Source organism: Adelges cooleyi, unplaced genomic scaffold, assembly GCF_023614345.1.
Source record: "Adelges cooleyi isolate 19-005CV unplaced genomic scaffold, UGA_ACOO_1.1 ACOO_flye_CR_arks_rails_tigmint_CR_PRNA_376, whole genome shotgun sequence".
NCBI lineage: Eukaryota > Metazoa > Arthropoda > Insecta > Hemiptera > Adelgidae > Adelges > Adelges cooleyi.
In genome coordinates, this window is record NW_026096053.1 from 478,092 (window position 1) to 503,915 (window position 25,824).

A 25,824-nucleotide genomic window follows, 5' to 3' on the forward strand; every position below is an offset into this window, starting at 1 on the left:
ATCGAGGCAAAAACAATACCCAGTGATTTTTTGTATCGTGTGCGTGACACTTCCTGCACATAGATTTCAATTACTATGATTACTCGATTGCGTGCCCGTGTACGATAATTTGATTATAGCCATAAACTATAACGCAATCAACGGGTGTAAAAAAACCAAAGTTTGAAAATCGAATATTTACATTTTTAAGTAGACAAATCTAATACCTACACAAAACACACAACACAATAATAACAATTATTACTATCCATTTATTATTGTCATTGTTTTCAACGGCTATGTAACCATCAACAATAGACATGTGTACATAGAATGAAGGGATTTAAATGAGTGGTGGGGGGGGGGGAGGGGGCAACAGCCACCGATTCAGACGTCCGCAGTTGGCCGCCGTCGGATAACGGCCAATATTTCATTATTCCGCCCGCGACCCGGTCCGCCGCTTCGCCACGGATAGGTTGGCCGTCAAGCGGCGGCAGACGCCGGCAGTCCGCACAATGACTCGACCGATGCCGAACGTGTGGTGCGTCCTCGCCGTGACACTCGTGTTGGCCGCCGCGGCCGCCGTCCACGCGTGCCCGTCCAAGTGTCTGTGCTTCAGGACAACCGTGCGATGCATGTTCCTGCAACTGGACCGCATGCCCGACAGAATACCGACATCCACCACCGTACTGTAAGCACTTGAAAATTAGTTTGGGATTTTTTGTTTCTATTTATGACTGAAGTGGATTGACGACAATAGGGGTGCATACAGTACATCCACTTTTTTATTAACTTAACGTATCTTTTAATCCCTTTTCCGTTAAAAAAAAAAAAAAGTGCGCCCACAAAAGCGCCTAAACAATTATACAAAAAGTGCCTCGGGGACGACGTCAAATTGATTGCTCAATTCCTAGGGAGGTTCATGAGCAGAGACTATGGAGTTCTTAGTTAGGCTTAATTCTGTCTATTATTCAAATAGCCCCTAAAAATAGGGTTGGAATAGATGCAGTTTTCCGTAGTGATTTTTTTGTTTTGTAAGGGATTTTAATTAACTGAGAAGGTCATGAAAAAAAAGCTAGCCTCAAAATCCTATGTACTTTGCGTAGCACGATAACTATTTCAGAAATAATGTTTTTTTTTTCAAAAATGTCCAAAGTAACAGAAATTAAATTAACTAGAGGAATCGCCTACTATTTTTTTATTCTATTCGTATTCGGCCACTATAATAGTAGCCGTTTTACTAAATTTTTAAGCCCGGATCAGTTAATCAACATTTCTAACTAGTAATTAGACATATTTTAAATAGTCAAAATACAACAACTCGTTACTTTTTAAAGGGAGTTCAATATTAAATTAATCATAGTAGCCAATTCAGTCAATATTTTTTGGGGGGAGGCATAAAGAATAGTAGATATATATATATATACAAAAGCGGACAGTTCGTGTGCCCCCCTCCCCGCTACGTACTCCTGTCCCTTCTAAGTTTAATTTGCGACATTAATAGTACCTAATTAGGTAATAAACTAATTAACTTTATAAACTTCTTAATAAACTTAGTATGGTTAATGTTAAAAATTAAACAAAATAAGTAAAATAATAAAACTCAATTTTTGATGTGGAAATTTCAAATTGAATTTTATAACATTATTATACAGTTATTATTTTTTTTTCATATAATATATTTACATTGTATAACGAAAAAACATATTTTAAGTTCCATTGCTGGCTTACGAGTTTTATATTATTATTTATGCACTGTCTGGCGCGTATTAATATTTTTACAGCTTTTTTTCAATTTTACTTCTCATAAAAAACTTTATACGCTAAGAAAACTTTATAACATTTTTATGAGAACAATAGTATGTCGATTCGTTGAAAAAATTCCATCTCATTTCCCCAATACGAGCATCCATGATTCACAAAATAGCTTATAAGCTATAAACTTTAATAATGAACTATTCAAGTTTTTACTCACAGTGCAAACGTGCATTTATTAACTATCAATGGGAATATGTGAATTATGACTTATATGTGTTTCTATATAATCCAAATTTTCCAAAATAAAGTAGGTACTGTGAAAAAAGGCTTAAGAAAAAAATCATTATTTTTTATAACTGATCATTTCCACGATCTGGTGACTAAAATTTAGAGATAGTTAAAAAAAACTGAAGATGACTTAAATTAGTTAGATAGAACATGATTTGACTGAACTATGTTGTTGATGAATGTAATTCAAATCGCACTTATTATAGATTATATAAGGTTATAAGATGTGATTGGATTTGTTTTTATCCATTTTTCACTTTTTATATAAACGTATACTAAAACATCATACAGAAGTCATTTTTTTAAACGATACTTCGAAATAATATTAAATTGACTCAATTTATTATCTTTATTTCCGTTTGCGGTTTGCCGGTACTTTGTTTACAACTTGACAGCTAGAGGTTTATAAGCTAGACAAATCTAATGACATCAATAAAAGTTACAACGATTAATCTTATTTCTTCAAAGTGGCATTACGAACAAAAACCACTGATTGTAAGAAAACAAAAATAAAGCGGTCAATTGTTGCCGTTTTTGTCTGAGGCAAAGTTCTATCCTAGCTTAATAGCTTGCTCTTAAAATAAGGTCAGAAAACTGTGATGTTTTTATATCAAGCATAATAGTTATTTATTGTAGTTATTAGATATTAAGAGTGCAAAGAGTGCCAGCAAATAATGTACCTAACTGCATAAGAGTTAATTTTAATTTCAATTAAGTCATCAAGATTTATATTTAAAAACAAAATCTCATGACATAATTTAATAATTTTACTGTTTTTTTTTTAGAATTTTATCTGAAGAATTTAATCTAGTAACAATAGCCCCGATATACATTAAAGGGTATATACATATTTTTTTTTTATGAAAGGTCTAAAAATTGTTTCATTACAATTATAATACATATGTACACCATTGACACATAAGCCAGAATAATATATTATAAGTCATGTAACACCCAATCAATTTTTTAAATAAATTAAACATATCCAGCTGGTCCGTTAGTTTAACGATCCATGTTAATAATTATCATTTATCAATCGACCTAACCGACTTTTTGCTGTTCACATTTGACTATCGGATTTGCTGATATGATATGCTGCAATATGTGGTTCATTTGCATTTTGCACGTTAGCGTGCTTAGTACATACAATAAATTACATTCGTGCGCGAAGAGTCGAACAATACGAATATTGTATAATAGCTATTTAACGTCTTAGTCTATACTATTATCTTAAGTATCTGCTTACTTTAATCGTACATCTACGACGCACAGAATCCTATTGCTGTAAATATTAAATACAATGTACAAGTATTAGCGAGTAACGAGGAAGTCGTAGGAATAAACGGGTTCGCTTGTAGTGGAAACTAGGTAATAATTATTTTTCGTTTAAACATATCTGCATAATATAACATTATAACAGTTTTGGCGACCGTGACATTTAAATTTGACAGACTACAACACTTTAGTTGTATTTAATATCACCGAAATTATGCTGGGATAATTGTTTTTTATTATAATTTACTTTCATACAATATACTAACGCGCCGACTTGAACGTCGTTATATTTTAATGTACTCAGATTTCAGAACATTCCTTTTTTTTTTTTTAAATTGATTTTTTAAGTTGTTTACCAAATTTTATATACACAAACATATTATGTACTACCTTGTTTATTTATGTATTAGTTATTACTTATTACTATCTTATTTACTATGAGCTAGGATTGAAAATATATTTGTATACTTAAATTACTCAACGTCATCAAGTTCCAGACATTAATATACTTCAAATATTTAAGTAAATTTGCCGTTTATAGCGTATGGTTTTGTCCGATAGTTTAACAGATCATCCGACTTGTATAATTAACAGTTAAGATGCTGGGATGACTGTATCAAAATGTTATCGTTATAAATCATTTAACTTCTCACTGTACAGTGTACACACATACCACTCGTCTGTTATATTGAAATATGAGAATAATATTAATGCAATAAAACGTGAACGATTTTTGAGAAAAAACCGGTTTCTTTTGTGTTCTGTCACTGGAAAAAAAAACAGTACGCCGCTACGTGATGGTCAGTCGAAATTAACTCATCACCAAACTTAACCAATAGAAGTACTCGGACATTTACAGTCTGTCTTCAGGTTTAATAATATTTTTCGCCAATAAATTATACATATGTTCATGGGTTTCCCCGGCCAACTCATCTGGCAAATATGTATACAACTATATTATACAGCTGATATGTTTAACGGTAGAAGTACATGGGTTTTAACTTTTAAGTCCGCGTATAAACCCAATAGCTTCTTTTCTCGTTTACAGTTAATACTAAATATGTTCATTAAAATAAGTTTTTTTCGTAATTCTGCCAAATGATTTTTGCAAACTATTACGCACACTACCTTGTGTACAATCATAATGTATTAACACAGTCAAAATAGACTGGCAAAGAACAAAAAAGTTCATTGGCACAACTTCTCTGTGGTGTTTTCTTTAAGAAAATCCAGACAGGAGGTTTAAGCGAATCCTCCGTTTATCTCAATTTCAACTTCTAAAGCGAGTGAGAAAACAATAAGAGACACTATTGTGTACGAGGTCTTGAAAACGTTCCAAAATCAGAGACACGTTTAAGCGGAGCAAGTAGTTTTTGCGTTTCCCCAAATTTTGAAGCCATTAAGACGGGTAGCAAATATATAAGTCTAGGGTTTTTTGTCGTTGGGGAGAGTGGGAGGAAGTTGTAAAAGTGTTGCCATAAAGTGTAAAATGTCCAAGTACGACTTTGTCCAAAATAAATTATGTCCAACGCTCTAAAAAATTTCGATTTGTGTTTTTATTTCGATAAAAAAAAATCCAATTCCTCTGTAACAGCACCGGGGAGTTGGACAGCTTATGGGAAGTTCCATTATCTTACTTAACACTACTTTCCCAACTTGCCGGTGTTATTAAGCCTTTCATATCTATTTTACTTCTCAACCAAACATACTTTGATATCTCAGCGCGGCGGTCCTCGTGCGAAAGAGTTGCAGGTGTCTTTAGAAAAACGGGTAACGTTGTGTTGAATAAACCGCATGATCGATGGCCAGTATTGTTAACCCGTAGCCCGTAGGTATGCGTGTGTCAGTTTCTTTATCCCTTAACCCCTAAGCAAATAATATAGACAGATGGTACAACAATTTATTAGAAGAAAAACCAACAAAGCCTCTGCAATAAAAATGTTATTGTGAAACAACATCACTATGATAATTATGGAAAGACAGCATATAATTTAAAAACCGCCAAATAAGCGGGTACCTACTCAACAAATTTTCAATCGACAACAATAGGTCTTCGCACTAACTTATACATATTTTTTGAGATAAGACTTTTTTTGCTGTTATAGGTACAGTAAGTAAAACGCACGTGTGCATTTTACTTTAGGTATTGCTCCGTTTACGACTTCTTTTAAACCTCAACCTCTTCGATTATTATAATTTTATTATTCACATCGTCTGAAAAGGACAAACAGGCAAATCGTGATAAATTTGAAGTGTATGTTTAAACGAGCGAACTCGCCGACTGCACACGCAATTCGAAAAAAAATAACGTGTCACTGTAGCTAGTTAACGGCTCTCCTTTTGCAGTAAAATTTAGTAATATGTTATGATCGGTTACACATAACAAAAACCATATTGGGCACTGACCAAGCACTTGGCGGGCTGGCCATAGCCAATATTTATGTATGCTTTTCAATATTTGACCGTCGGCAATACACCTTGTTGTTATAATAAACTTGTGTTTATACAAACCAATAACAAATGGGATTATTAAAATCACAGCCAAAATAAAAGCCAGATGTGTGGTGATAACTTACATGGAGACATTGATTCCTATGTGGTTTTACGTTTTCTAAATAAGATCAAATAACTTTAAAACAAATGCTTTGTTGTAAATTTGTAGAACGTACTTAAAAACCTGAAATATTTGTAACATAGATAGGTTCAAATTTTGAAAAAAATAAAATAAAATAAGAAACAACTTTTAAAATATTTCATCAGAATTTAAATGTTTAAAGAATGCGTGAATAAACGTGGGTACGACTAACATAACATTATTTTTAGTTTGTATTGCAATAAAAACCAAGTATATTTGAAATTTGAATGTCCATGAAAATAAATTGACAAACGTGGGATATGGTTTTTTTTACATAATATCACACAAGGCGTTCGCAAATTATTTTTTTGTTTGACCTTGAATAAATTCTACCTATAATGCAAAATACTCTACGAAAATATTTGTTATATTAACAAATATCATTATGATACATAAATAAATTCAATAATAATATGACCCGTTGTCTAACAAATATTAATTACAATTATATCCTTGAAACATATTTCGTTCTAGGACGAACCATCTAAGATATTCGCTTACATATTATAAGACATAATTCTGGTATTTTAATAACTCATCACATAGTTTTTTTTTTTAATTTAAAAACACTTAGTTATTTTAAATGTACCTGCCGTGTATTTATAAGTAAAACAAAAATCTGTGTGAAATTATACACCAGAAGTTATTATGAACCACTATTAATTCTAATACCGTTGTCTGTGTGTTATGTATTGCTAACTGTCCGGATCTTCGGTTCTGGCTATGTAATAATATTATTATTCAGCAGTCGGCTATAAACGGAATTAATTTATTACACCACGAGACGGCTGCCAGGAGCCATATCATTCATATTATCGCCGTGGCTCGTACATCATAATATTTTCGTGGTCGGTCACAACGTACAGATATATATCTATACCGAACCATTTTAATTAAAAACCATAAAAACACTTGCAGGAAAAAAAGATAATGTTTTATACTTGTGTTAACGTAAAACTAATCAATTTGATCGTCCGCAATGTACAATTTTGTGACGACGAACTTACATAATATAAAGTGTGGTCAACTTCACGACAACATTAAAATTCAAGACTTCCTGGGCAATCGTTTAATTGTTTTACACACCGAATAACAGCTATAATTCAGCAAGTTTACACGCTTCACAGTAGCTCGCCGGAGGTGGGCTATTGCTCGCTCATACCGCTGCCAAATCGCCATGACAAGCACTATATTTTGATCCCCACGACTGCTGCACTACTGCATGGTTGCGGATTAATGTGGTTGTAATACCCGAGAATGGTATAAATGGGCCGGAAACGAAATCTATTAATAATAATCAGCCAGTGCCTATTGTCGTGCCGGTTCCAGCAACAACACATGTTCGTGGCCTTAAGTATATTCGTTTTCCATGGCGATCCGTACGCTTCGATTACGTTTTGGACATTCCAACGGTTGGCGCAGCGCCGCGACGGATAATAAATACAAGATTGTTATTTTGTTGGTCTTGTTGCGTTGTTGGCCATTACATAAAAAGTTGTCTTTTTTTTCTGGCTAGGAGAAGAAGAATTCCAAAATTCACTGCTTGGACAAAAATTCAATAGCCAGACAAAGTGTGGTATTTATAAACAATGATAAAATGGATTTAGTTAAAAATTGTTTATTGACTCGACACATGTGTCGCTTATGCAGAGTACACAGTACTCTCAGATTGATATCTTTAGGCAGAATAGGGTTCGCCATGAAAGAAAACTTGTAAATTAAGAGGCAAAGAGTCGACAAAAAGTTAGTAAGGGCTAAAACGATTGTCTCTATAGCGGCATAAAAAAAAGTTTCGACTTTCAATTTTTTACTTCAAAAGGTTCTCAAGTATAAGTATAAGCATACGCGTTTTACCGAGTTTTTACTTATTAAACATCCACGGTACGACCAAAAGTCAAAATTGTAAAGAGATCGTATTTTTACAACTTAAACGACACTTATAATTAATTTTTTTTTTTTTTTGTGAAGCATTAAACTTTTTTGGAACAAATTTATTTCACTATAAATCTATCTTGATTTTTTATCTTGCCTCTCAGAGTATGCACACATGGAAAACATTAACAGTATTTTTAGTTTATAACGCCAGTTTGTATTATTAGAAAATAAAAATCATGTTTTGATGACGAATGGACAAGTGAACAAGGCGCCTGCCTATGATATACTTGTAGTCCCGTGTCACCCACGGGCCACGTAGGACGAAGCCGTTATTTTTTTCGTTGGTATGTTAACTTGAAAATCGTAAAGTTGTTAAAACGTTTATATTACATTATTATATTAAAATTAAAATAAAGCCATAATAAAAAGTCGTTCGTTCGTAGTTTTAGTGTATACTTTTCTACCAACAACTATTAACACAGTTTTTATTGACATTAACAAATAATTTATTGACCGACGACACGGTCGATTAAAGTGAACTACCAATTCCTCGAAGCATAAAATAATAAATATTAAAGACAGAATTATAGTGGTAGAATTGTTTTGGTTTCGGTACAGTATTTATACTTTATATTTTATAGGCTTAATATTGTGAGTTTTTTTCAATTGAGTAGTTTATGACCCAATCATTATTATTCAATTGCATAAGTTTGCGGTTTGATGTAAAAGTTTTAAAAATTTCTAAAAAACACATAATATCTTCGCCATCTAACATTTGTTAGGAATTCACAATAACAGCTTTCAAGTGAAAAATAAAATCAAGCTAAAATGAATGGTAATCGTCAAGATAAAAATCTACTTATACCGAACGACTTGGCTCTTAAAAAATATAATAACTGGTTAAATTTCATACTTTTTTGATATATAATGTGGTACCTATTCCTTTATATTTTATAAGAGTATGTTATAACGCTTAATGGAGCACTCGGTTTTGATGTTATGCTCCATTATCACCGTTCAAACGTCCTGACATTTTGTAGAAATTTCTGTATTTCCCTCTTGTATTCACAATAAACACAGCTGGATTTGTTCACACACTGACACACCACCACTCCAATCTCACTTATATTTTGTCGTAGCCCTCTTCTAATAGTTTTCTTTAGGCTGTTAGACTCGATTTGACGTTTTTAACATAATAACTACTATATTAGGTGCTTTATATTAAGTGAAGTATCCAATATTTATTTTTTACCCCTTACAATTTCTGTTTCTGTAATGCAATCTCTTCTCAACAGACTATTTTGTCCTGAGAGTAGGGTGACGTTATGTATTTAATATTTATGATATATATGACGTTTAATGTAATAGTGAATCAGCTCTAAGACAAATGACAAACAACGTCTTCTTAACTGAAAGGGACGCGTTGAAAATGTGGGTGTAACGCCGTACGTATATCATCATATAGTGCAGACTACAGACGACTGTAATTTGTAGATTGTCAAATGCAGTTCTATAGAGGGCGAAAAATCAAGTTATACTATCATGCGTTGAGATTGAATCGATATCTTGAACATGTTATGCCAAAATACTATTTGATAGTTTAAACTTGTTACATAGGTGTCATGACTTAACCGAGAAAGGATTAGGAGTAACTAAGAGACGCGTTGGAAGGCAGAAGATATTATGATTTTAAAAATCTTTGGGAATGATACGAATCTACATAAATTAGACTTTTTCAGAACTTAATTATCATAGTCAATATCAGTAGCAATTATTCAAAAAAAACATATGTAAGCGCTCTTGACTCTTGACTGAAATGATATTTATAAATATTATTTAAATATTAACTTTTAAAATATGTTTGTTGTTTGTTTATTAATATATGGTTAGGGGATCGTTTCCGTTTCTGTACTCCCACCCACTCAATGTCGTACGGTCATAATACTTATGGTATTTACTGCATTTTACTTTATATGTTAGCAAAACCGCACAATATTTTAATAGGCTTTGTCTTTTTGACAGGTTTATTTTAACTATAGGTATTAAAATAATTGTATCTGTCTAGCAACCTATAATAACCTATAAACTGTTTAATATAATATTTAATAATTGATTAGGCTTAAACAAATAAAGCGAGTATGATTTTTTTTAAACTGACTGACATAGGTCGGATTAAAGTTCATTTCGATTCGCTTACACTGCACTAATGTACATTATATTGTCTGAACAGTCATGACTCGATATAAATCTTATAGCCTATAGATTTTTGTTTACAAAGTCAAAAATAATTTCAAGTCGTGTATACCCGTTCAATATATTAGACGATATTGTGTTCTGAGAAAGTCTTAATCATTTTAAATAATAAATTACAAGAAAAAATTTACGTTTATTTTTAAATGAGTTACTAATCAAAACCGTTACTAAATATTAATTGTTTTTTTAGTCAGAAGAAAACTAATTAAAAATTAAACCAAAACGCAGCTTTTGCTTGTTATTTAACTAAAACCCCAAATCTGAGCACCTTTTTATGAAAATCTTCAATGCTTTTGAGCAAAACTGAAAAAGTTAAATGTATCATAAAAAACAAATATGTAAAATGTATTGATTTTAACATCGATGGAAAAAATATTGTAAATCAACGGTTTGTATATAAGGGTCTGTACCACGCGATAACTTGAGTCACGCTTCTTTATTTAGTAACGACAATTTTTTTTTTTTTTTTAATGATAAGGTTAAATGTTGTGCCTACGCATAACGATTCTTAAATAAATTGTATTATGTAATAGTTTTGTGAACTATCGTTTTTATATGGATGTGGGGAAATTACTGCGAACCTAAGTTTGTCAAACGACAGAATTTATCAGTACATTGTTTTGGCTGATTAATAAAAAAAAAATGGTTAGATATTATCAATTTTTTTTTTTTGCTTGTTCGCCGGCGGTTTAGGACGTCGCATTTCTCATTACCGTGTGCCATATATCTTTGCCGGTGCTGGTGTCTGCTCTATGCCAACAAAATTAATTATCCCTGGGGGTTTTGGTAAAAAAAGCGCTGTAAAAGTGTACGTTTTTTAAAAAAAAATATCACCAGCGTCTTTTCCTTCGTTTATTCCCCCCCCCCCTACTTTAAGCCCGTCAGACGTTTGCCGGCAAGAGAAGCGACGGGCGATAACTAATGGGCTTCGTACGCGTTAAAATAATAACGAATATACAAGGGCAACTAATATACATATATATATATATACATATATACGGTGGCGACAAACTAGTATAAGCCGGAAAACGCACACATACTCAGCTGCCGTGTTTATAATGATATTAATTAACCGGCTTCGTGTGTTCGTTATGTAAGTACCGCGTGTGGGTTGTAATGCGTACGCCACCGGAGAAGACGATATTATGGGCTTAGTTTAACTGCGCCGAGTGGTTTTATTGTCGGCAGTAGGCGATAAAGAGATATAGTGAATATGATTATACATGCGTGTGAGCGACAGCAGTGTACTTATGTTTGATATTGGACATCGGCCAAAAGGTCGGCAATCGTTTTCCGTACACAAATCGAACCATTATTTCAATTAAAGTGAGAGTGGTTTTCCGACTATAATAATATATTGAATCACGGACGTCTAACGGATATTAAAAAAGTGTATAATATTAAGTATATTTAAACGTGTAAACATAATATTGTAAAATGTAATAGTATTAAAGATCTATATCTCCCGAAACACATATCGAATGAGTCAACGATTACGAAACGGGCCTACGTGAAAAGTGAAAAATGATAAATCACTTGGTCACGAAAATTTAAACGCACAACACAGCCTTCAGATACGACGGCATTACACCTAGGCCCTATCTAGTAGGTATTGTGTTCGGTAGGAATAAAAAAAGTTACTCATTTGTCGTACACGAATTTACATAACACTAAACGTTTTGCCTAGAGATAAACCGTATAAGTAATATCCTATTAAATTTTAAATAACTAGTCGTTTTCGTATTGTACAAAGCAGTTGACGATTCTTCTTAGTTAATATTAAGTTCAACTCGTGGCCGTGTCTTTGGTTCGGAACGAAAATGTAAAGGTTTGACCTGGAGTTAATATCTTTACCGAATTCCTAACAATAAATCATGACGATTCGGCTTAGGAACAATTATTATGCTGCAAGCAGCATACCTACTTAAGAATACTGACTATATACTTATTTTATATCGGCAACAGCATCTCACGTTTAATGTTTGGGATACTTAAACACGTTCGGCGTGTTATTTAAGTACAATAGTCATTAAAGTAATATTTATGATAACCGATTTTAGTATTGTTTTTTTTCATGCGCAACGTTTGTGATAAATGATAATTTATCGAAACGCGACAGACGAAATAAATATTTGAAAACCCGATAAAAAGTATGAGAACAAAAAAAAAAAATGAAATCATATATTAATCTTTTTACACCTATTATTATAGTCTAAATACTAGTGAGCCCTTCTGAATATTAAAAAATGTCCATGTTTATTTGATTTCAGCGATTTAAGATTCAACAAAATAAAAGATATCGAACCGGAGTCATTGGCTCAACTCACCGAGTTGAATACTTTGTAAGTTTTATATTTTAAAGTGCATGTTGAGTTATGATTTAATGACGTTTTAATTGACATTTTTAGATTATTGAACAACAATCAGATTGACAGATTGCAAAATGGTGTATTCCAAAACTTGCGGAAACTTCAGTTTTTGTAAGAACGATTTTGATGTTTAAAGATTTTTGAAGATTTCAAACCGCATGTAATTTTTCTTTTCAGATATTTGTATAAAAATAAAATTGAGCAAATCGAACCTCGCGTCTTCCAAAATCTATCGGGTCTGGAACAGTTGTATTTACACTACAATAAAATCGAAAGCCTTCACGTGGATATGTTCCAAGGTCTCACAAAGCTGGAGAGACTGTGAGCGCTTGCAGATTAACGATACCATTTTTGTTTTTCTTCAAATGTTTTTAACGACAACTATTTTTTCCCCTAACAGATTCTTGCACAACAATAAGATTAAGAAGATTCCTCCGGGAACTTTTGACTCGCTAACGTCGTTAACGCGTTTGTAAGTCTAGCTGTTGAATATTATTTAATTTAAAAAATAAACCTACATCCATGGTAACATTTCCTATATGTAACATATTGTTCGAATCTTTTAACAACAAATAGTTTTTATAGTGTACTCGGAGACCAAAAATTAGTCTTAATGTATTAATTATTACTACCGTAAACGGATATACTATTAAAAGCGACAAGCGTGTACTATAAAATATAGTTTCGGTCCCTATTTTTTTTTCTAAACCATTAAAAATGCTAATTAATTTTTTTTTTGTAAACATCCAAAATATCGAGTACATCCAGTAGCATTTAAAATAACAGCCGATGCGTATACACATGTGTTCTATCGTTCGTTCCGTCAATGGGCACGTTGACAGTAATCGTCCAGATTTTAATTCCGTTGCCCTACAAAAAATCATTAAAAAAAAAGCGTTTCAACAAGATACTCAATCGTTATAAAATATAATAGGGGCATCAATGATCATGTAAGTCGTTAACATTTATAATTCGGTTTTTACTTGTAGGAGATTGGACAGTAATCTGTTGTCTTGCGATTGTGATATGATGTGGTTGGCCAAAGTGTTGAAAAAGAATCACGATTCGACAGAAGCCGGGGAATTCGCCGCCACTTGTCATTACCCCGCGGAAATGAGCGGAAAATCTCTAATGGAAATGGCTGAATCCGATTTCCATTGCGGTAAGTAAAGTTAAAACACCAAAGGCGTTCAATTGGAAGATATCGAATGAATTGGCTTACAACTAATCGTCAAAATAGTTTAAATTAAATCAACATAGAAATGCGAAAAAAAAAATATCCGGGTAGGTGCAAATTAGTAACAATTAGTATTGTCTATAAAGACTATCCTCTTTGGCTGGCTAAAGTCTAAGGTTGGCTGTTGTGTAAAACCAAGAAAATCTTTCTCGGTGCCTATCGATTGAACGCCCTCGATATTTTAGTTCAGTTTTAACGCGTTTAGATAAATCACACGATATGTGTTTATATGGCGTTTTAGAACAGCTAAGGTTCAAGGAAGAGCCCAACGACGTGTCGGTCACGTTTGGGGGGACGGCGTTTTTTTCTTGTAAGGTAGAAGGCAATCAAGACGTCAAAGTAATTTGGACGCGTGACAAGTGAGTTGTGTATAATATGATAATGTTAATAATAAAATATTACCCGTGGGACTAACGAAATAACAATGACGGTTGAAACGCGCAGCAACGAGATCGACATGAACGACTCGAGATACTCGGTGACGGACCACGGGCTTATGATAAAATCGACAACGGCCCAGGACTTAGGAACATACGAATGCATGGTGAAAAAGCAGAACGTCGAATTGAAATCACGGCCGGCCAAAATTATAGTGGAGCCCAGCGTGTCCGGCTGTGAGTGGTTGCCACGAAATACAACAACAGCTGCATTATATTATACAATATAAAAACGTACACGTGTGCTTTATTTGTTCCGTTAGCTCCACCGGAAATTATATCGGGCCCTAAGCAAAAGACGCTTTTGGAGGGCGAACAGTTGAAGCTCAGTTGCGACGTCGTCGGGACTCCCAAGCCACACATCACTTGGAACAAAGACGACATAGGATTGGAGCCCAGCTCGAGAATTCAGGCAAGTCAACACTGTTGGAAACGATTCCGTACATTGTATTAAAATTAAAACATTTTATGATTATAATGTTCATTGTAACCCGACACAAACGCAGGTTCTCGAAGACAACAGTCTAGTGATCGAAAAACTGGAGAGGATGGACGTCGGTCATTATAAATGCGTGGCGTCCAATTATCTGGGACAGGTATCTTCGGAAGCTATGGTTCGCGTAAACGGTAACAACCGCAGTCAAAACAATAATGGTAGACTGTTCGATGATTACAGTGTATTTTATAATCGTTTTAGCGCCGCCCATCATCATAAGTACCACTCGCGACTTGACGGTAAAAACAGGTGTTTCCGTCGAACTTCAGTGTTTGACTGAAGGACACCCGAAGCCCGTAATCACCTGGTTTAAAGACGGCAAGTCCATAACACCGGGTCCGAGGATATCGTTTCATAATGACAGTAAGTATAACCCTCAAAAAAACATAATAAAATATATTAGAACTGGGCCAGAAACTCATGCGGAAAATGGTGAACATTTCTGTTAGCGGTTTAAGATTTTAAGATAATACTAACGTAAGAAAATTATTGAAAATGTTGTCAAAATTAAATAAATGGGATTTTTTATTTTCGTCTTTTAAAATCTATTCGTTGGAGTATTGTTAGTCAACGTGGTTAGATAACAATTTTGTACACTGAAAAAAAACCAACAATCGTTTTCATAAAATTTAATTTTCTAATATTATAGTCCGGTAGTAATTATATTGGATTTGCCACCTAAAGATATAATTATAAGTAAACTGTATAGCATGCGCGTAATTAAACATTTATAGATGTTAAAAGTTAGGACCCTTTATGCCCTTCTAAACTTTAAATGTAAATAACTTTAAGGATAATTATCCAAAACTGGTTATCGACCAGTCAACATTTTCAGCAAATTGTTCTTAATTTCAAAATATATATGTTACCATAATAAAAACATTCAGAATAAAAGAAAAATTTACTTGAGTAATAATGCTGTTCTGAGAATTATGACTTAAATAAATAAAACTGAATTATGAGTATCTAATAATAATTCATAGAGAAAAACAACTAAAAAAGACGTGCTATAAGACATGAAATAATACGAGTATTGAACAAGACAGTCAATTTTAGACGTCGAAAAGGAAATAACTTTATAGGAAGGTTTAGATCCTAGAACCATTATCGACGGGGAATGAATAATAAACCTACTACATCATGTAAAGCCACACATACTTTCAGCTCTGCACCGAAACTCAATAATAAATGTTTTGTTTTAATTACAGGAACGATCGTTCGGTTGGATCACGTTAAAGATAACGACAAGGGTATGTTCACGTGTTTGGCTCAGAACTTGGTCGGGTCGGCCGAGAGTAATACGGAGTTAAAGGTCCGAGGATTCGGTCCTAGGAAGCCTAAGTTAGTGGTCAAACCGTTCGACATGGAAGCTCCAGAGCGGACCAGTGTAGAATTGCCATGCAAGGCCGACGGCGATCCCGTGCCCGGTGTCACCTGGACGAAAGACGGCATAGACTTGGTCCAAGACGTTAATCATAAGTAGGTCGATAATATACACTACACGGTGTTGCGGTATTTTCAAGTAACCCGTTGAAACTTAAAATGATCTGGTCATGTGTTTTTAGAGTGAACACCATCGGAAGTCTGCGCATATACAATTTATCTTTCGCCGACTCCGGCGTTTACGAGTGCACGGCTAAGAACGTGCATGGGCAAGAATCGGCCAAAGGCATTATAGCAGTCTTAGGTAAACATCATTCATAGCATGTGTACCAGCCGTAAAACACACATATGACAGAGTTTACGGGGTTTAGATTACAGAGATGTAACGTTGTGTAACGAATTCTGGATTTTCTGGCCAGTTTCCAAACCAGTGTGGTATTCGACGGTTAAATACATTTTCCTTTTCAGGCGACGTATTGGAACAATCGCCCGGTGACAGATACGTGCACTTGGCCTTTAAAGAAGCCAGCTTGGAGGTAGATCGAGCCGTGAACGCCACAATAGACTCGTTGTTCGGGGCAACTGAAAAAGTCCACAACCCCGCAGTGTTGATGAGATTGTCTCGGTTTCCGGACGTGGTGGCCAGAGACGTTGCCAAGTCAGCTGACGTATTCGAACGGACGTTGGCTAACGTACGCAAACATGTGCAAGCCGGTCTCAAAATGAACTTAACAGAAAGTGGGTGACCATCGAACACGGTTGATAATTTAATTGTACTCAAACAAAGATGTCGTTGCCTTTAGACTTTTCGTATCGAGACCTCTTGTCCGTGGAACAACTCGATTTGATCGCTAATTTGTCAGGATGCCTTAGACATCAGTACAAACCCAATTGTAGCGACATGTGTTATCATACCAAGTACCGAACCATCGATGGCACGTGCAATAATCTGCAAAATCCGATGTGGGGGGCTTCCCATACGCCGTTCAGAAGAATACTGAAGCCGATGTATGAAAACGGATTCAACACTCCCATTGGTAAATGCGCTTTTAATAACCTCTTTACGATGCACGTCGATTCCTATGTGTTTGCTTTTTCGCCAACAGGTTGGACCAAAGGAATGAAGTACTACGGCTACGAAAAACCCAGTGCAAGGCTGGTGTCTACGTCCATTATCCGGACCAAAGAAATAACTTCGGACGACGAGATCACGCATATGGTAATGCAATGGGGTCAGTTTTTGGATCACGATTTAGATCACGCTATACCGTCGACAACCAAAGAGAGTTGGGAAGGTCAGATTAATTAAAATGCGTTCATCAATAATATGTGTATAACGTCAATTACCGTGACAGGTCTGGATTGTAAGAAAACGTGTGCCTATTCTTTTCCGTGTTTCCCGATGGATGTGCCGCCAAACGATGATCGAATAAAGAATCGAAAATGTATGGACTTCATAAGGAGCAGCGCCATATGTGGTTCGGACACCACGTCGGTTTTCTTTGACAAATTACAGCCAAGAGAACAAATCAACCAACTGACCTCTTTCATCGACGGATCACAAGTAAGCAAACAAATTTGCTGATGTTGTTTTTATATGATCAAAGTAATTATTTTTTCATTTTAACGCATTTAGATATACGGATTTACAAACGATCGTTCTTTTATACTTCGTGAAGTCCAGACCGGTCTGGGTATGATGAGAGGTGGGATATCTTCGGATATGGGTAAAGAAATGATGCCCATCGCCGGTGCCGACGAAGTTGATTGCCGAAGGGATTTGACGGAAAGCACAACGGGATGTTACTTGGCCGGCGACATTCGCGCCAATGAGCAGGTAATATAAACGATGGAATAGTTGTTTTTGGTGGCATGTTTTATGGACAGTGTTTTTATAACCACAGGTAGGTTTGTTAGCCATGCACACGATTTGGATCAGAGAACACAATCGAATAGCCAGAGAGCTGCGCAAGATAAACCCGCACTGGGAAGGTGACACGATATTCCACGAGGCACGAAAAATCGTTGGCGCCGAATTGCAACACATTACTTACAAGCACTGGTTGCCGTACGTTTTAGGACCCAAAGGAATGCAGATGTTAGGGCAGTACCAAGGGTACGATCCTACAGTAGACCCTTCCATAGCCAATGTATTTGCTACTGCAGCTCTCAGATTCGGCCATTCAATCATTAATCCGGTATTGGCTCGTCTCGATGACAATTTCACCACTATTCCTCAGGTAATATTGCGTGTTATTTTACTAGACCAGACTGGACTATTTTATATTTTTGAAATACGCATACGCTGATTATAATGCTACGAAGTAGCCGACGTTACATACTATTTGACCAAATTGTAAAAGTTTTATTTTTGCGCAGGGAGATTTGTCTTTGGGAAAAGCGTTTTTCACGCCATGGAGATTGTCCGATGAAGGTGGTACCGATCCATTGATGCGTGGCTTTTTCACCGTGCCGGCTAAAAGGAAGATGCCCAAGCAAAATCTCAACGATCAGCTGATCGATCATTTATTCTCGTCGGCGCACGCAGTGGCATTGGACTTGGCAGCGATGAACATACAGAGGAGTAGGGATCATGGTATACCGGGTTACACGGAATGGAGAGCCATTTGCAACATGTCCAAAGCAGAAACATTTGACGATCTCCGAAATGAAATAAGCGACCCCGAAGTGAGAAGTATCCTTAAACGTCTTTACGGTCATCCTGGTAAGTGATTTAAATATCTGTTCGGTCTTATATTGTTTGTCGTTTATTGTGCATAGGGAATGTCGACGTGTGGGTCGGTGGAATTCTTGAAGATCAAATGGCTTTCAGTAAAATAGGACCGCTCTTCCAATGTTTGCTTGTGGATCAATTCAGAAATCTCCGAAATGGCGACAGGTTACTATTTTAATTGTCATATCTAAAATGTTCACAAAACTTCTAAATATATCAATCGATCATGGTTCTTAAGATTCTGGTACGAGAGTCCATCCACATTTAGTTCGGCCAAACTCACTCAGATCAAACAAGCGTCTCTGGCCAGGGTGCTTTGCGATAACGGCGACAACATCACTCTGATATCCAAAGACGTATTCAAGTTGCCATCGTTACAAACGCCCAAACTGGTACCTTGTTCCGCCATTCCTAGCATCGATCTAAGGCTGTGGTTCGAATGCAACGGCGGTAAGCATTGCAAATACACAAATGCGATTATTTTTTTAATTTATCATTGTATTATAATTTATAATGTTGATTCTGTTAAATTCACGGGCTAATAGATTGTCCCGGAGAAACCCCCTCGGCGGTAACCGGACACTCGAAGAACAAAAACACTTTGGACACAGTAATGAATTTGACGGATAGTAAACTAGAAGGCCTAAAGTCAGAGGTGAACGAGCTAAAATCGGACATTAAAAAGCTTAAACGCAAACTAAGGCAATTGACCGACTCTGATGGTGGTTGTTACGACGCTACGTCTAAGAAAAGACGCAAGGAAGGTCGCACGTGGGAACCGGAAGTGTGCACAAAATGTGAATGCCGGGTAAGAATAGTAATTGATGTTTAAAATCAGTTCAAACGCTAAATTCTATTGGTTATTTTTGTTTCAGAACTCACAAATTCTGTGCAGTAACTCGTGTTGAGTTAATTGACTACTTAGAGCGGCGGTTAGGTCGTTTTAAAATGTAATGTTTAATTAAAAATCAAACGTAAAACGTGTCAAAGATCTAAAATTAAATTTTATAATGATCACTTGATTTAATTTTTTTTTTTTACAATTTTAAATTATAAAATCTAGTTTATGAAGAAATGTTCATTTACTATTATGACATAAATGTGTACCCACTGACATACAATCTAAGCTTACGAATAAATGGTCTCTTCCTGACTGGTATTATTTTGCATTGTCAATTCTCTATTTTCCATGCTATGTTAAAAAAAAACATCTGATTTGTAAAATATATTTTATTTATTTAATCAGTGTTTTAAATAATTGTGTGTAGTTATTATATAAATAAATAATAATTTAGTTCTCTTAAAATAAACATAAATAATGCATACATTTTTAACTATTTTAACTTCTCTCGTGTATATGACATTATTAAGGTTTTTTTTTTATTGTTAAGAATAAATTTAAATAGTTATTAGTAAGGAGATGTATTAAGGTAATTGAGGTGACGAGTAACAAGTCACTTCGTGAGGGTTTGTTAATAAAGGCTATGTATAGAATTTTTACTTTTAACAAGATTTCACAGTTGTCACAAAATGCAGTTCCTAACAAAAAACTTTTGATTTAAATTTTCCTAAGTATATACTATATAGCTAATTTTTTAGCAAAAGTATACTTTTGTATAATTTTTAAAATGTTTTAATTTAAAAAAAAAAACATACTTATTTTTTAATTAGTAACTGAAATATTAAAATACATAAATATGTGGGTATGTATGTAAAATAACATAAACAATGAGAGAAGTTTTGTTCATGTTAAAGTCTTTTAGTTGTACGTCATTTTATTCCTCATTTAAGATATTTCTAGATTGTAATAAAAAGACAGATCAGAAAGGATTGTATCAAATAAAATGTTTTTTATAAATTTGTAACTAAAATAATTTATCAACAATTATAAAACCTGTTCTAGGATGAAATTATATGAATACATTAACTTTATATTTTACGATTATATAAACTATGTAAAAAATATTAACAGTTTTTTATTCATTCCTTCGATTTTTAATTAGTTTGTCTTCTCTACCGCTAGAGCGCATACCATATTTGGTAATTCATAATTTATAGACAAAAGCTGGTCACCGGCATATTTGAAACCAGGCAAATAGAAAATTAATCATAAATAATTGTTTATAAGATTGTAAAATATAACAATTACATTCAACAAATTATTTTAAGCAGGTTTTAAAACTTTATTCGAAAAACGGTGTAGATAATTGATAATAACTAACACTATTATAATAGGGTCTTTGATCTCTGTGTAACTTCAGAGTTCAGATTTATAGCTACTATACTTGGGGCTATTCATGTACTGGTCATGTATGTAGTTAATATTTATTTCATTTAAGTCTACATAATATATAGTTCTAAAGTCTAAACGTACAGCCAGAGTTGTAACTACTAGAATAATTTAACTAATACCGCCAAAGCAATATAATCGTTGTAACTGATTTCCATTAAAATATGTTTTAAAAAATAAAAAATAGATGTAGATATTGTAAAATTCTTTAATGTTTCGAGAAATTATTGTTCATTTACGTGGAAAACGTAACTCTGATATACCTAATTCAAATTACAACACTCTTAAACGCTTTAAAATAAATAGGAGTTTCTACCACGAAGTAGATGTGCATCGGTGTGACCTAACAGTTAACAATAATTAATAACTATCACCACCAATACGGTAGATTCGTTTTGTAATTGTTTCAAAACATTTTACTTCTTACATGCGAAACACAAACAATATGCTCTGGTTTCTTATACAAACTTGGAGGGGAAATTAGTATACTTATCTATTAATATGTATTATTGCAAAAGATTTACATAAGTATAAATAAAATCTTGTTAATGCATCATTATTGGATATTAGTTTTATGTTTTGTTTTTCTATAATACATATTTTCTTAAGTTTAAGTACCATCTTATTGTTTTTTATCGCCTGGCACAAAACGCTGATTAAATCATAATGCAAATAGAGAATAGCTAATCAAACGGTTTTTATTTTCTGTCATCGTTAAACAACAATGTAATCATTCGCGGAAAATTATTATGATTATCTTATTATTATATTTACCTATACCAATATCTATATCCAGATTTTATAAACAGTATTATATTATATCCTATGCATTTATTCAACGTTAAAATAATAAAATTAAATAACCAATTTTTTGAGTAGTAATAATTATTTTATTGTTAAATAGACTTCAGATAATTGATTGTTGTCATCTACCAGTCCAAATTTAGTAGTAAATAGTTAAAAGTTCGGCAAAAATGACTTAATCATGTTCATTGTGAACGAGAGGTTTTACTAGGTATTTACTTTTTTATTTTCTTTAAATTGTCTCTATATTTTTAAATAATTCTTAATTTAAATAAATGTTCGTAGCAATGACAAATCACAAACAGGCTGAAATTTAATAAAAGTTAAAAAATATATATATATATAACTGTAATTATCAAGATCCACAAAGCTAACTTATTATGAATGTCTATATGTGCATTATGTTATCGAAGGTCGAGATACAAACAAAATAATAAACTAATCATTTTACTTACTTATCATGTTTTAAGTCTTATAACTAAAGCAAACAAAATATCAGTGTATTTTTAGATTAGTTTGTGTTTTAATTTTAAATAAATATTTAAAAAATTATTTTTGTTAGTATCTAATAAATAAAGATTTTGGTAAGATATATTTCATGACAAATTATTAAAATATAGAACCGAAATACTACAAAAAATAAAATGCTATGAAATTTTAAATCATACTCATAAATGTTGGGCCTTATTTGTTGTGCATAACGAATACGCTTAAATTTGTTTTTACTATTTTGTTCGTTAAAAATAATAAAAACACGTATTTTACCTATCATAGTCTAGACATTTTAAAATTGTAATCAATTTTTACTCTCCTCCCCCAAAATAATGTTGTGTAAGTTATAGTGCAAGACATATTACCTCGTGCTTATGATTTATGTACGCACTTACATACGAATAATGCTTTTAAATCGTTTCTAATAATAAATGGTGGTATTACTAAAAAAGAAAAGTCCTAAGTAACTTTGATCTATTGACTTCTTTTGGTTATCTAGTGTCGAGTTATCAATTATACATTTTATGCAAACTTTTTTTTTATCGCTTGGCTAAGTATAATAGCCTGTTAATAGTTGTTTATCAAACCTTCTATATTATATTTTTTCTGGTGGGTATGCAACGTACATTGTTGCAACCGACCTTGATCTGCTTAGGTCAAGTTAGGCTGCATCATATTACTTTGAAGTCGAAGCCGATAACAAATAAACGGTATGGCTTTTTCGAGTTGTATATAAATACACGCAACACGTGGATTTGCTAATTCATTTTAAAACCGTTTTCCCGTAGTTAATTTTTTAAAAATTGGCGAACAACATGAGTGTGTCCTTATCCATTCTCGTCATTTTGTACTCAACTGCCTTGTTGCTTTTGATAATTTCCAAAAGGTGCGACGCGGCCAAGAATTTAAATGACAGTAGTGATTACGAAGGCGACGACGATCTGTCGTCCATTGATGGTACAATGTCGTTAAATGATCTATCGATTACGCCTAAGGAACCAGAAGTCCAGCCCGATTATAGTGAGTAATACTTATTTTGTGCGATTTTCCTGGGGTGCAATACAGATTACGCTAGTGCCGAAGGTAAAACAATGCGAAAAGCCGTAGGGGTTAATTAAGAGTTAACCATATTGGTTTTGTTAGTGACCAGAAAGAATAATATCTTGAATTTCAATATTTATTCTAGCCAATCTCAGGTGTACGGATCCCAATACAAATAAAAAATATAAGGTCGGCGACACTTGGTTTCCTGATGGCTGTGGACAAAGATCGTGCATTTTTTCCGAAGACAACTATTCGGCTCAAATACTATCAGAAACGTGAGTACGGTAATAATGCATAAATTTAGTATGAAGTACAAATAATTATAAATCTTATTTGGAGGATTTGAAGTGTACTTAATGTGTGGAAACAGCTGTAATTATTAGGTACGAAATAGAATAGAGTACACAATATTAATATTAATATAGCCATTCGACAAAAAAATGTTGATATTATACTCATTGAATAATTTAATCGGTTTCTTAAATGCATTCTTAAATGCAACACTTTGGTTTCGCTCTGAGGAATTTGCCACATAATAATATGTTTGTCGGTAGTTAGAAACGGTCGAGTAATTTTTTTTTATTAATAATATTAAAAAAAAAAAGAATCTAATATCCTGATGGTAAAGAATTGAAGCGCGCGTTTTACTTCGGAATACGTTTACAGTGTTTTTATGGAATAAATTATAAAGAGCTCGAAAACCGCTAACAACCGTCGGCCAATATAACAATGAAATCATGAATTAATTATCTCTTTTAACTAAATACTAACTTTGAAAAGGGTTTGATTCGCATCAGATACAAAGATTTAGTTTCGATGCAAAGATGAGAAGGTAATTGGTAGTTTTTTAATATCTCATAAATTAACTAGTCTTATTAAAAATTTTCTTATCTTAGTTTAAGCAAATATATTTATCTATAAAACTTAGAAACTTGAAACTAATGTTTTTAAATAGTTTTAACATTTATACTACTTACATTATAGTCGAAATAATTTTAAATCTAAAATACAGCAACATGTTAAAGCATATCTACGGCCTATGGGCTATGAATCTTCAATTTAACCAAGGGTCGACCGGACGGACTAGCCCAGTGAATCGGTTTAAATACTGCCCACAAAATGTAAAAAAGTTATAACTATTTTGCCATTTAGAACAGGTTCCAGTGATCCTTTGCCCAACCGGCTCATCTTGTCCCTGGCTTTGACTTGTATGTAATCAAACCGCACATAAGTTTCACACATTTTGACTTGCCCGGCCGGGTTCAAAGCTAGAATAACGTACCGACTGTTGAAATAATGCAGTCGCGGTCAAGAGCATTCCTTCATGTTGCTCCTAGGAACTGTGTATAGAGGTCTTCGACGCTTTTTTATTTCTAAGAAGATCGTGTACCTACTACAGTTGATAAAACGATAATAGTTTCCAGTAATAGGCAATAGTGTAAAAAAAAATAATAATACCATGATTATCTATATGAGAAAAAATAATTTAATATATAATAACAATAATTATTGTTGTTTAATCGTTGACGCATGCTCAGCATAACATAGACATTAGTTATACAATAATATAGTATATATATTTACTGCTTAAGACTCGTACCCAAAAAGCAGTCGTATTTACGACCATATTATTATTTACTTAACACATGCGTAATATTTTGGTTGTACAGTTGTCGGTGTAGAACCTGTCCTCCTGGCACAACATGTTCCATAATCCGCCGAGCCGTGTCAGCCAACGCCCAATATCCACACTGCTGTCCACTGACAACTTGTATTGAAGTTTATTCGAGGCTATACTTTTGGAAGAAAATCGGCAGCTTTAGGCATTGGTGAATGACATCGAGTTCATTATTAGTTGTTAATACATATATTTTGGTACTCAAGCCCAATTAGATGAGACATATTTTTGATATTATCGTATTGTTCCTATGTAGACTGCGGAACATTTGTTTTATTTTTTATTTTGTGTAGTATTGTACAAAGTGAACGACTAACTAATGATTATTGATATTGTATTCATATTTTTTGTCATTATTATTATTTTTTTGCAATACAAGCATTTTTGTTTTGTAATTTATTATTGTTTTTTTCCAATTAAAAGTATACGCGAGTAAAATTCATCGTGTAAAACTCGTTAACGGTGCACTTTTATTTTGCAACAGTCTGTTGTAACGAAAATAATGAAGTTATCGAGTCTTCCGTTAAGGGGGAGGGAAATGTTCTCTTCTGATCTTGGAAAAACGAAAATGTGCATGGAGTACATAGCTCACTAAAGTTATATAATTCTGAAAAGAATTTGGTAAAAATTTGATTTCATCAATCTGATTAAAAATAAAAATAAAATACACATTTTGTACTATTATTTGAAACGGTTACTGCACGTGTCACATTGTTTATGCAAAGGGTTTAAACAAATAATAATTATTTTGTTCACACTCCACACCATCATCAATGCTTTGCCCAACTTTTCTATAT

At 33.6% G+C, this 25,824-nt stretch overlaps 2 protein-coding genes across 2 annotated transcripts; both read left to right on the top strand.

Moving 5' to 3' along the window:
- Positions 1-498: 498 nt before the first annotated feature.
- LOC126840670 (peroxidasin) lies at positions 499-19,961 on the top strand. Its single transcript, XM_050576557.1, has 24 exons — positions 499-670; positions 12,334-12,405; positions 12,472-12,543; positions 12,610-12,753; positions 12,833-12,904; positions 13,422-13,594; positions 13,911-14,028; positions 14,114-14,283; positions 14,370-14,518; positions 14,613-14,733; positions 14,804-14,965; positions 15,811-16,081; positions 16,168-16,289; positions 16,454-16,723; positions 16,789-17,022; positions 17,092-17,280; positions 17,341-17,549; positions 17,622-17,822; positions 17,890-18,225; positions 18,365-18,710; positions 18,767-18,884; positions 18,958-19,169; positions 19,265-19,527; positions 19,595-19,961. The coding sequence occupies exons 1-24, from the start codon at positions 507-509 to the stop codon at positions 19,625-19,627; spliced, it is 4,221 nt and encodes a 1,406-aa protein (XP_050432514.1). The 5' UTR covers positions 499-506; the 3' UTR covers positions 19,628-19,961.
- A 3,087-nt stretch (positions 19,962-23,048) lies between these two features.
- Positions 23,049-25,376, top strand: LOC126840611 (uncharacterized). Its single transcript, XM_050576470.1, has 3 exons — positions 23,049-23,325; positions 23,492-23,624; positions 25,020-25,376. Exons 1-3 carry the CDS (start codon positions 23,121-23,123, stop codon positions 25,180-25,182), a joined length of 501 nt encoding a protein of 166 aa, XP_050432427.1. The 5' UTR covers positions 23,049-23,120; the 3' UTR covers positions 25,183-25,376.
- Positions 25,377-25,824: the final 448 nt, after the last annotated feature.